Source organism: Stegastes partitus, unplaced genomic scaffold, assembly GCF_000690725.1.
Source record: "Stegastes partitus isolate 25-593 unplaced genomic scaffold, Stegastes_partitus-1.0.2 Scaffold450, whole genome shotgun sequence".
In the NCBI taxonomy this organism is placed as follows: Eukaryota; Metazoa; Chordata; class Actinopteri; family Pomacentridae; genus Stegastes; species Stegastes partitus.
Window position 1 is genome coordinate 315,620 of NW_007578181.1, and position 11,654 is coordinate 327,273.

At 44.0% G+C, this 11,654-nt stretch overlaps 1 protein-coding gene across 1 annotated transcript in view; it reads left to right on the forward strand.

The window, feature by feature from the left end:
• The window catches only part of bahd1 (bromo adjacent homology domain containing 1), a 34,749-nt gene extending 24,243 nt beyond the window's left edge, over nt 1–10,506 (forward strand). The window contains exons 3-7 of the mRNA XM_008286333.1: nt 3,929–4,338; nt 4,635–4,794; nt 4,894–4,973; nt 5,634–5,725; nt 5,989–10,506. Coding sequence (XP_008284555.1) covers nt 3,929–4,338; nt 4,635–4,794; nt 4,894–4,973; nt 5,634–5,725; nt 5,989–6,181 — 935 coding nt within the window. The 3' untranslated portion in view covers nt 6,182–10,506. The remainder of the gene's footprint in view (nt 1–3,928; nt 4,339–4,634; nt 4,795–4,893; nt 4,974–5,633; nt 5,726–5,988) is intronic.
• The last annotated feature ends 1,148 nt before the right edge of the window (nt 10,507–11,654 follow it).

Below are 11,654 nucleotides of genomic sequence, written 5' to 3' on the forward strand. Positions count from 1 at the left end.
TGTGATGTCTGCGGCGTGACACACAAACAGTGTGTGTACGTGAGCGTCTGTGTGTCTGCCTGAATGTGTGGGTGTGTGTACGGTTAGAAACACCTGAATGTGGCCTCCAGATAACGCTGCCTTCACACACCGGCAGCGTCGGCCCGGCCTGGATGTGAAGACTGATTCTCTACCAACTTTAACCTCAGTGGAAATCTGTAGACGTTTGACAAATGAGTCTTATTTACAGAAGACATTCTGGCATGAAAAGGAACGGATGCGAATAATGTGGTTATTAAAGGCTGGATTTGATTTACCTGCTTATCGTGGTGTGTGTTGGTTGCCACACGGCGTGGCTTACTGGGGCGCTCAGATAGAACAGAGCCATTGCTAATGTTATTAGTAACACCTGTGCTTTTCGTATTGTGACAAGGCTGCTGTGAAACAGGCCGCCGGTCCGCCCACGCTGGTGTTTCAGAATAGACCTCTGCTCGTTACTGCTGGGGCATGTACGGATCCGGTCTGACTGACGCGCTCCTCGCTCTGCTGGTGGCACCTCTGTAGGTGTGTACAGCTTAGGATGCATTTTATTTAGCGAGCGGGGCTTCCCGCTTCCCTCAATCGTGTCACTCGGTGGCATCTCCTCACAGGGGGTGCAGGAGAGAAGGAAGCGCTGGGATGAAGGAATCGTATTTACCAAACCGCTCGACTCATGACGCAAAACATCTCAACTATAGAACGTGTTCCCTGAGTCGTTATCTGCGGCTCCAACACCTGATGCATGCAAAATGTAGAATAACAGCTTTTGTTTATTAGAAGACGTGAGGGAGCAATAAAAATTCTTCTGAATGAAATCTCAGGTAGTCTGACGCCCTGTTTAGTCTGAGTGATGTTCGTCTACGACTGCTTTCTAACACTCAGTTTTCTTTGTAAATGATCCGAAGTGAAATTGGAATGAAAAATAAGAGAAGAGGAGGAAAAGAAAAACCCCTTTTTTTGGCTTATGAAGAAAAATAAATTCACAAAGCTGCAAACAGTGTTTTCAAGAATCAGGTTCTACACATGCAATGTGTTTTTTAAATCTCATGAATACAAATGAATGATGTTGGAGCTGTTGCTGGTTCTGACGTTCCTGTTCCTACAATCGTACAAATCCTGCAGCGTTATTACAGTAAAGCTGTTTAGAGCTGCTGCTTTCTATCACCAGTCTATCAACTATTTTACAAGTTAGTTTGGGTTATTTTTTTCAGTTTTGAGCTTTACGAGTGCATTTTGCAGTTGCAAGGACAAAAGATTAAGAAGCTCTTACTGCTGATGAACAGACATCACCTGGTTTAGCCTTTTCTGGTGCTGCATCCTCCAGAATAACACATGTATGTGTTTTCTCTTTATCTGCTCATGCGTTGCTTTAACGCGGTACGCCATCAAAACGTTGCACCGTGCACAAACCGCCTCATGCGATCATTTGGGGTGAAGCCTTGGATCTTTAGAGACTTTTAGAAGTAACTGCTGCAGCCACCGTTTTCTAAAACCGTACAGCTGAGTGCGCCCGACCAACTGACGTCACGATGCAGCAGTTACGTGGTGATGCTGGAGAAAAACATGTGTCACAATGAACTGAAGCGTTTTAGAAAGAAATGACATAATCCAACCCGTCACTGACAATGCAATCCTGAAGCTATTTCCACAACAGCTCCCATCAGATGAAAATTGTTAACGTAGGATGCATCCGTGCTTCCTTGCTCCTCCTCGTCTCCTCTGCAGTGCATTTACTGAAACGTCCTCGTTGGTAGCACGGAAAGTGGGAACAATTTCTGGGTCATGGATGTGAGATGGAGCAGCAAGGAAAGCATAAATTAGCTGAGCGGAAGCACCCTCACACCTTCGTAAATGCCCTCCGGGAGCTTCAAGTAATTCCCTACAAGGCTTCACCCAGCATTCACCTGAGCAGAGGGATAATTAGCCGGCACGCATGAAATCACCTTTACATGTGTGCAGCCTTAAAATTAAGCTGAGATGAAGGAGAGAGTGCTTCTAAGCGCGCAGATCTTTCTATCAAAGCACCCTGATGTAAATAGCTCCATGTCGAGTTTACTACAAAAAAAAAAAGTAATTTATAAGAAAAACAGTCGTGACTCGATAATTGACCCTTAGCAATCCTAAACCTGCTATCCGACAGGTTTTTAGGAAAAACCAGCAGAACCCATAAAAACAGCCTTAACATAGCGACACCCTTGGATTCTGACTCCGACATGACATTTAATGTCACCAATCAGGATGACGGCGTATTATCTGACTGAACAATCCCACAGATTGGCTACGTTCACACTGCAGGACTTGATGCTCAATGAGGATTTCTTTGTGACTTCCTTCACGTTTCCAGTTCAATGCGACTTGTATGTGATCTGCTGTGTGAACTTCATACGACCCAAAAGTGTCCCGCATGCGCAGAAGAGGACACGACGACGTCACACGCAGCGAGCGTGCTCAGTGTTTATGGAAGTAAACATGGATGGTAACGGTGGAGCGTATCTGCCACTCCCCCGCCGCCACCGATGGAGGAAACAGAAGTGTGAGCGCTAACTAAACTAGCATCAGCAGCCAAGTACTGCCTGTGTGTTCTGGACACTTCCACCCCGTCAGAGCGCTGCCCCGGGGTGGAAGTGTCCCCCGACCGGGACGAATATTCAGATATTCATCATTAATTGGGCCTGAATATCCAGAGAGCAGAAAGTTCTATTGGGACCAGAACTACTAGTTATTATAACAACTATGAACAATAATTAACATCTAATGAGCCTTCCAGCATCAAGCCCTCCTCGTATCTGGACCTCCGTCTGGACAATCCGACAGCCTTGATATCCGACATAGAAGAAGGTTTTACATTTAGTGTCACGACTGTACATTAATCATGCTGTGGTCCGTTAACCTCGGAAGTTATAGCCGAGAATCACATCGCACCAGTTTTGACCATGTTCCAGTGAAAGAAGGATGAGAAACGGGCGACCAGAGCAACATGTGCACAGATAGAAGTTGGAAATGACAACATACCATTGATTTACTGACAGAAGTGCTGTTAAACACTGCAGCTTCCTCCAACTTTCCAAGTGGAAAATCCAACTCCAGATGTGTTTCCAGTTCAAATTTCCATGCAGGAACTCCAACACCATCAACTGAATACACTTGCTGCAATCTAGTCTAGTCCGGTGTGACCATACGGTGGCTGGTGTTTGAACCCTGGGGTGGTGTTGCTCTGGAACGTTCACCCACATTGTGCTTCATTTGAGCATCTGTTGCTCAAAGTTGGCATCTGGCTTTAAGTAAAAGTAAAAAGTTTGAAAATGCTCAGTTACAAATAAAACCCATGTCCTGGAAATTCAACGTAAATTGTAAAAAATATCTCAAGTATATCAGTGGATGTATGCTGTTGGAAAGTTTGAGTCTTTAGTAAACTTTCTGTACTTTATTTTTTAGAAGTAGCAAAACATTTAAGTAGAACTGAACAAAAACAACCTAAAACCTCCTTACGTAATGCGTTCTCTGAGGAGTAAATAAGAGCGCTGATGAGGTTTGGATTCAAAGAGCTGAGAAATAAATTGGTCATTAATTCACCTTAACGTCTTCACCGCAGCTGTTCATGGGAGTGTGCACAAGCCGCTCTTGTTATCTTTCACACGGGAGAATGCTTGTGTCGGTGTTTTTCAGTGTCAGTTTCAGGAGGATTTCGTGTGTGTGTGTGTGTGTGTGTGTGTGTGGCTGCTCTGTTAAAGGCTATAATTGACCTTAATTGAGGCTCTTTTTTTCTGCCGCTTCAGCAGAACTAATAACAACCCAGCGTCTTGTCATGTCACCGTTACGTAACCTTGTTAAAAGGTTGTTGATCGCTGTGGATGCTCCTTCAAGGACTGTGCACACGTTTCACTCCGTCCCTTCTCTGTTGCTTCCTCAGATGACTACCCATCAGCCCTCAGCGACCACCACGGCCCCTCCTCTATTCCCATTTGTCCCAGCCCCAGAATGATCACTGGCTGCCCCATTCCCGCTGTGCCTCCAGCCGGCCAATCAGTGCCCCACGTTCAGACTCCGCTGTCCGACCCCAGCCAGCCTCAGCCTCCTCTGCAGGTGGCCAAGGAGTGTCCACAGAGTGCCAAGCCGCCCAGCGGGTCAAGGTCTGGTGCGCGCAGCACCGGCAGCCTCAGCGCCGCTGTTTGCCCTCTCAGCAGGGACAAGAAACAGAAGCTCAGCTCTGCCAGCGTCGGAGGGCAAACAGTTGCCAAGCAGCTGAAGAACGGCCGCCAAAAATCCACCAACGGCTGGAGGCCAGTTGGCCTGCCCTTTGAGAAGGAGGTTTTCTCTGTGGTACGTAGAGAAAGTCATGCTGGTGCTTTTGACACAGCCATGATGGTGCCACTTGTAATTAATTCTGCTTTAATTGAACCTGACTGTCCGAAGAGAGTTTAGGATGATTTATCACACCTGCCTTAATGTCACACGAGGGCCTACTCACAGGTTTTTCACTTTATTTTATCTCAACACACGACATAAAGGCACAAAAGTCATTCAATTAAAATCACATCCTGCAGATTTTTGCTCCTCGGCCTCTTAAAGCTTTTTAGTTTCCGACTGTCAGTGTTTCCTGCTGCCTGTGTTTCCAGGGAGAGGAGTCTCTGGTGCTGAGGAAGTGTTTTGAGGGCGTCCACAGGGACGGGGAGCTGATTCGGGTCAGAGACACTGTTCTCCTGAAGTCTGGACCTAGAAAAAAGTCTCTGCCTTACGTGGCCAAGGTCTCGGCTCTGTGGGAGGAACCGGAGTCAGGTAGGAATCAGCACCGACTTACATAAACCACAGGAGCAGCTGAACCCATGTGGTAATAACTGGCTTAAGTGAACTCGGTGGTGTGTTTTTATTCTGCAGGAGAGATGATGATGAGTCTGTTTTGGTACTACCGTCCAGAACACACACAGGGAGGGCGGAACCCCAGCCTACATTGTGAGGTAAGAAGCTGACATGTGTCCCTGAAGTCTTTTTTTTTTTTAGCGCGGCCACAAACAATACGTCTTTTTAATAGCTGTCAGGTGTAATTGTATATGATTACACCTAAAATACAGCTCTCATCAGCTCTATAATGTATAATCAAGTGAGCCTGTAATGGGTGTCATTAGCTGTTAAAATCAGCTCACATTTAAAATAATGCCAGTGTCATTAAACAATTATTATTTAAGGTTTATATGTTTCGAGCTCTTTCCTACTCTGTATTGCAGCTCATCACCGCTGTGTGAGACGTCCTGGTGTTTGAATACATGCACAGGCAGACACACATGTTGAGCAACAGCCTCTGTTGTGTTTGCTTCCTGTTGCCAGTGATCTCCCAGAGGAACGAGTTCAATTCAATGTCTAGAAACAATAAACCACATGAAGTCTGTCATGTCTCGACTGAACTAGCAAACAACAAACACATCAGAGCGGCAGTGTGAGAACAGTAGCGGGTTCAGAAGGGAAGCGCCGCTCCGCGAATCTGTCTTTATGTCTGGAAGTGAGGCCGGTTGGTTTGAGATCACTGCTGCTCCTCTGTATGCAAAATGTGAAGGTTTAAGAGGATATTAGATGATGCCTGTTTGTGTTTCTTTGCTCCTAACCCGAGTGTCTCTCTGCAGAATGAGATCTTTGCATCTCGTCACCAGGACGTGAACAGTGTGGCCTGTATTGAAGACAAATGCTATGTCCTAACGCTGGCACAGTATTGTCGGTAAGACTGAAAGCATTCTGAGTGTTTTAGGATTTCTCTTTGAAATGTATTTCTTATGCGCGTACTGCTGCTGAAAGATTACCAGTGAGGAAACTCCACAGTGCTGCTTTTTGATGGTTTATTTCCTTCCAAATCCCCCACCGGGTAACTAAAAATATGTTTACCTTTAGACAGGTTTAAGCCTCATTAAAGCCAGTAAGAAGCATGTTTAGAGTTTTCTGGATGTCTTTAAGTTTGATGTTCCGTGTTTGTTGTGTGTCCAGATTTTGTGCCTTGGTTAAACGCCGTAGGGAGGGTGTATGCGACAGTGTCGCCTCCCTTGTGGTGCCACCCGTTGTTGGCAATGCCATGCCCACCCACCACTGTGTGCCGGATGACGTCGACCCAGAGATGGTGTTCTTCTGTCGACACGTCTATGACTTCCGCTACGGACGCCTCCTCAAGAACCTGCAGTAGAACCTGACCTGGCGTGACACACGATGCTACGGGACGTGAGACAACGCTGCCCCGGTTTCATGCTCCACAAATTTTAATTAGCTACCTGCTGCCTCCGTGAGAGAGGAACCGGAGTTTAGGACAAAGGATTGAAAGCTCATTTTTATTTGAAATCTCATGTTCATACTTCCATGCCGCAGGTTTATTAGGTAAAAGTAATGGTCTGGCATAATGTGTAGGAGTTCATATGGGGTGTAAATGGTCTTTATCATACATGGGTCTCCGGTGTCGTCGTAGCGGTGTGAAGAACCTGGAGCGTCCTCTGCTGTAGAAAGTGCTACTGCTCTTAGAAATGTGACATTTGATAGATTATATGCAGAGAAGTTGATGTTACATGTGAATAATGCTACTGTCTGGCCGACAGATGAACACGTGAGGCGTAGCGTGCCACACTGGTCCTCATGTGGAGACGAGAGAAAAATAAGTTTCTCAGTGGCTGAAGACTTCATCACATTTTTTGTCAGTAGGTTTCTCTGTGAATGCGGCTGCTTGGTGTCCATCTGGCTGCATACAGACGTTTTACTGTAGAGCCGATTAAGGAATCGTTACACGTTTTGGGAAAAATGCTTTTTGTTTTCAGAGCACTGAATGATTTAATGAAGCCACTCTGGTGTCTGTGCCGATAGTGAGAACAGCTGGTTAGCATAGCTTAGCATAAAGTAGAGCTGCAGTGATTAATCGGTTAGCTGTCAACAAGTGAATTAATTAGCAGCTATTTTGATAATCGATTCATCATTTTGCATTAGAGGGGAAAAGGTGAAATCCTCTGAGACCAGCTTCTGAAACTTGAATCTGGATTCTTAAACTGGTTTTGGACAAAATGGGACACCTGAGGACGTCATTTTGGGCTTCGGATCGCCATCTTTCCTCGTTGACAGTGAAAATAATCATTGCATCCTGGAAAACAGCCCAGTTCCAGGCTTGTGCTAAGCTAAGCTAACCGTCTGCAGCTCTGTACTTCCTGTACCGACACGTGAGTGGTATCGACGTTCTCATCTGAATCCCCACAAGAAAGCAAACAAGCATGTTTCCCAAATATTTAACATTTCCGATTTCACGCGTTTTGCGGTTGATCCAGAGGTCTCTGTAGTTCAGCCCGAACACAGATGCGAGGAAAATCCGAACATTTGATTAAATCTAATTCAACTTTATTACCACTGATCAAGTACAATCACAGCAAACGGTGGCGTACGGAGGCTTTATGACTCCGTCTCTGGTGAGTTTCTGAGAGATCTGCGGGTTTTATGTCGTATCTCTCGGCTCTGAAAATCACCTGGGAGATGATTTTCTCGCTGCAGGACGGACCGGCGCCCCGCAAAGAAAGCACAGCTCCGTTTGTTTGGCTTCGCGGTGTGAAGATGTCCAACGAGCCGAGCATTGAGGGGATTTTTGTTATGCCAATGCTGAGGAATATTTTACTTTCTCAAAGCTGTTTGCCAGAGGTGTGATTTGACTCCGGTGTCAGCTAAACTGTATATTTGCATTTAAATATCTGGATGAGTGTCTGTTCATGGCAGATGGCATCAGTTAGTCACCTATATTCTCGTTTCTTCACTGATGAGCTGGTGAGTAATGTATTCAGTGTAGCATTTAGATCTGTGATGATGATGATGATGATGATGATTCGTTCCTATGTTTGAGAAAAAAAGATATGTATTTATTTCTGTACTGAGAACATATAATTTATTTTCAAAAGATAATTTTAAAGAATAGAGTTTTAGACGAGTGGCTTTTCATTCCCGATTAGAAAGGAGGTCGAACTCGTCGCTCCTTCTTAGCTGCACTGTCTACGATGAAAAGTGTGTGAGTCATTCGCGATAGTATCTCTGTGTTTCAGTTCGCTTACCCAATACAAGCCTATTAAATGTCGTGTTGGTGTTGAAGTAAGCCGTGGGCAGATCCGGGGACACGTACGGAGTGTTTGGAAGGATCTCGGACGCGAAGGACGCAACACGTGTCCAGAGATGCTTGACCCGCAGGACCAAAACGTACCTTGGCCTCTCCCAGCTTTCCGTCATTCTCCTTTTCACTTCTCCTCGGACGACAAAGCTTTGCCTCTTCAACCTTTAAATGCCGAACGCTACGATGATTTAAACGTACCTTACCATTAGCCTGTGCCCTTGATCTTGCTGCCTTATAGAACATTCCCAGCCTTTCATTTAGAAACGTGTACCGGTCCGAACCCGGAGCTACCAAGCTTGCGAGTGAGCTGATCTCGATTCCTGGACGCTTGAGATGCATTTCAGAGATTCGTGTGATCTCACGCGACCTGAAAGGCAAAAAAGTCAATCTTGATCAAGTCTGAGTCAAATTTCAAGTGATTTTTAAGCAGAAAAACGCCGACAAGTCAAGACTGGATGACTGTTAGAAGAAGAGGCTGACATTTTGAGATTTTCTTTTTGCAGAGCGTTACTTGAAAGGACCAAAACCGCTCTCACATAAAAACATGTAATGCAGCAGCTAGTTAGCCTAGCTTAGCATAAAGTTTGGAAGCATGAGGAAAATGTAAAAAAAAGCATCACACTTTATTAACATGTTAAATTCTTTTTCTGTAGAAGTCATGGTGTTTAAACATGTTGGGGATGTTTTCTCCTTCTTCTGGTCTTTATGCTAAGCTAAGCTAACCAGCTAGATGGAGAGCTGTCTCCTTTCATTTAGCTCTTCACAGGAAGGTTTTATTTCCAAAATGTCAGTCATTTTCTTTCAAGGATAATTCTTTACAACCTTGCTGTGGATGTTTTTGGGTGTCAAAGATTTAAAGTGTAATCGATCCAATATTGAGCAAAGACGCTACGACCGCTAACCGCTAACCGGCAACATCGAAAACACACAGAGAACAGAAGATGTGAAATATGAGCAAAAAGGTGCATTTCTGTAGGAGTCTGATCCTGTCAGTGACTAAATTTAACCACTTGACGATCGGCCTGTGTGGTTAGTTGGTTTTATGGTCGCCAGTCATTCTCATTACTGAACTGATTCCACTCATTTTTGTTCTTATTAATCTTTTGCACTCAAAAACATCCGAAAACCAGTTTAAAAACTACCAGAATTATCCTTTAATGACATTTTACCCTTCTCCAAAAACAGAAGCCGTGGTTAGCTCGATTTGTGTCGGTTGCAACGAATCGACAAATTTTCACAAAACCTCCACAGAAACTTTTCCAAACCGCTGAATCATCATAATAATCCACCTCTCAGCTGTACACAATCCAGAGAAAGACCTTTAATTGATAGCACAACAAGAAGGAATATATTGTGATATATTCTGACACCTTAAACGTACCGAGCATGATTACAGGAGGCTGTAAATGTTTTAACATGATCACTGAAATGTCATGAGCTGACCACAACCACTGGTCTACATACTGGAGGAAACAGCAAACTACTTCCACCCAGTCTGCAAGCACAGGGGAGGAGTGTTTGATAGCCTGATAGCTCTGAGGTGGGGTTTGTCCGCTTCCTGCCTGCTTCTGCTCTGCTCCCTGAGTGGACTACATTCATTTCTGTGTTTATTCAGAGAATAAAGTTTCAGCAGAACTAATCAGCGGTTTAATATTTGACTTTCAGACGCTCTTTTAAATTTTTAAATCCAATCCATCAGGGTAGAAGTTACCCCGCCATTTAAATCTGCCTTTCTCTGTGAATCAAAAAGATAAATTGCTCCACTGATAGAAGTTCAATCTTACGTATGGTTTGTGTAGGAAAGCCAACAATGCAAAAATAATCCACAGCAGAATGAACTACATTTGATTTCTGCAATTTAAAATCTCCTCCTCCCCCCTCGATCAGAGTTAGAAAACCACAGCCTTAGGAATCACTCAGCAAACTAATTCTGTTTAATCAAGATGCGTGATACTTATGTCTTAACTGGTCCTCTGTGCCTGTTCCCATTAACCCGCGTATATTCCAAGAGTTTTCCACGAAGAGAAGGACGAGCAGTTACTGTACTTTTGTTGCGTATCTTCCAAATGCCTTTCATTTTTGTCAGATGACACTGGTCTGATCTTGAATCACCACAAAGAATCATTTGCACCAAAAAGACAGACAGACAGAGCGAGAGCGAGGAGGGACGGTATGGAAACATGAATTTAATTTCATTCCCAGGTGTACAAAAACCTGAACTTTGGTTCTTCTTATGTGAATTTTTTTTGTTCATATTCTTTGCATGGCTTTTTGGAAATATCTTGGAAATATTAATCACAGCACAGATTATTTGTATGGTTTCAAATGGACCTCTGTAATATAAGAAAAATATTTAATTGTAATAAATAATATATGAGTTTGAATTTGACTGTGAGTGTTTTTTTTTCATAGTTTTAGTTTCCAGAACTGACAGCAGGTTGACGGGTGTAGTGACAGTTGTTGCCCACAAGGGGGCTCACTCAGACAATGTTTGTCAGGTTGGTTTTATTATTACAGTCATGATGGTCAAACGCTAACCGTCATTTTGCATCATGTACAGTGATAATAAAGCAACTAATTCTTTTTTTAGAACGTCTACCTTTCATTTGATCATTTAAGTCCATTTTATTGTCTTTGTTTTTCTATTTTTGTCAGTAATAATGTAATACAGTTCAAGAATTTTGCTCAACTTCCTTATTTATCTTTAAATTTAAACAGAAAAACTTATTTTCTCTGTTATCGCCTACAATCGTCAACACTTTCCCCTTTTCTCCCCAGTTTTTGTCGTTCGTTCTTCCTTTTCAACCTAAAATAAATCCATTCATCTGCTGCGCTGCGTCGACGTGAAGGATGAGAGTGGGAACATCTTGAAAGCCGACATGAGCCAACGTAAATCATCTAACTTCAATAATCAGGCTTTTGATGAATATGTATGGGGCCTTCGGCACCACTCAATCAGGTTGTGTTGATTTAAATGGCATGAGAAGTTAAATCATCTGCATGTGTGGGATACGAGGCAGACGGCTCAGCTGCTTCTATTCACAGGCTGTTCGGTGATTATACGTCTGTGAGCATCACCTTTTCAGAGGCTACAGTCTAAATGTCTGTGTACTGTCAATGACTGAGCAGCGGGTTTTTGTTTCTGACGTTGCTGCTGTCTCTTCTTTAATATCTGGTGACAGTCAGCGCAGGGTCTGGTTCCTAAACAGAGGTATCACTATTCTGGTAGTTTAATCGTAGCAACTGGACTTGATTGAGTTCTTTGAAGATGTTTCATCCAAGAGGCTTCATCAGCTCTGACTGACTAGTTGGGAGTTCCACATACTGATATCTTCAAGGAGCCATTAACACCTGAGCTTCTGTTTCAGTTGGAGGTTTGTTGGTCCTCCTCCAGTGGAGTTCATTAGGGTCTTTAGTGGCTCGGTGTGGATGTGGTTTCATCTTCCTGGGGAGATTTCTTAAGACTGAATTGTAAACAGGTGAGAGGTGATACCTGGAGGTCTGGAGGTCTGATAAGGACTCACATGACGGC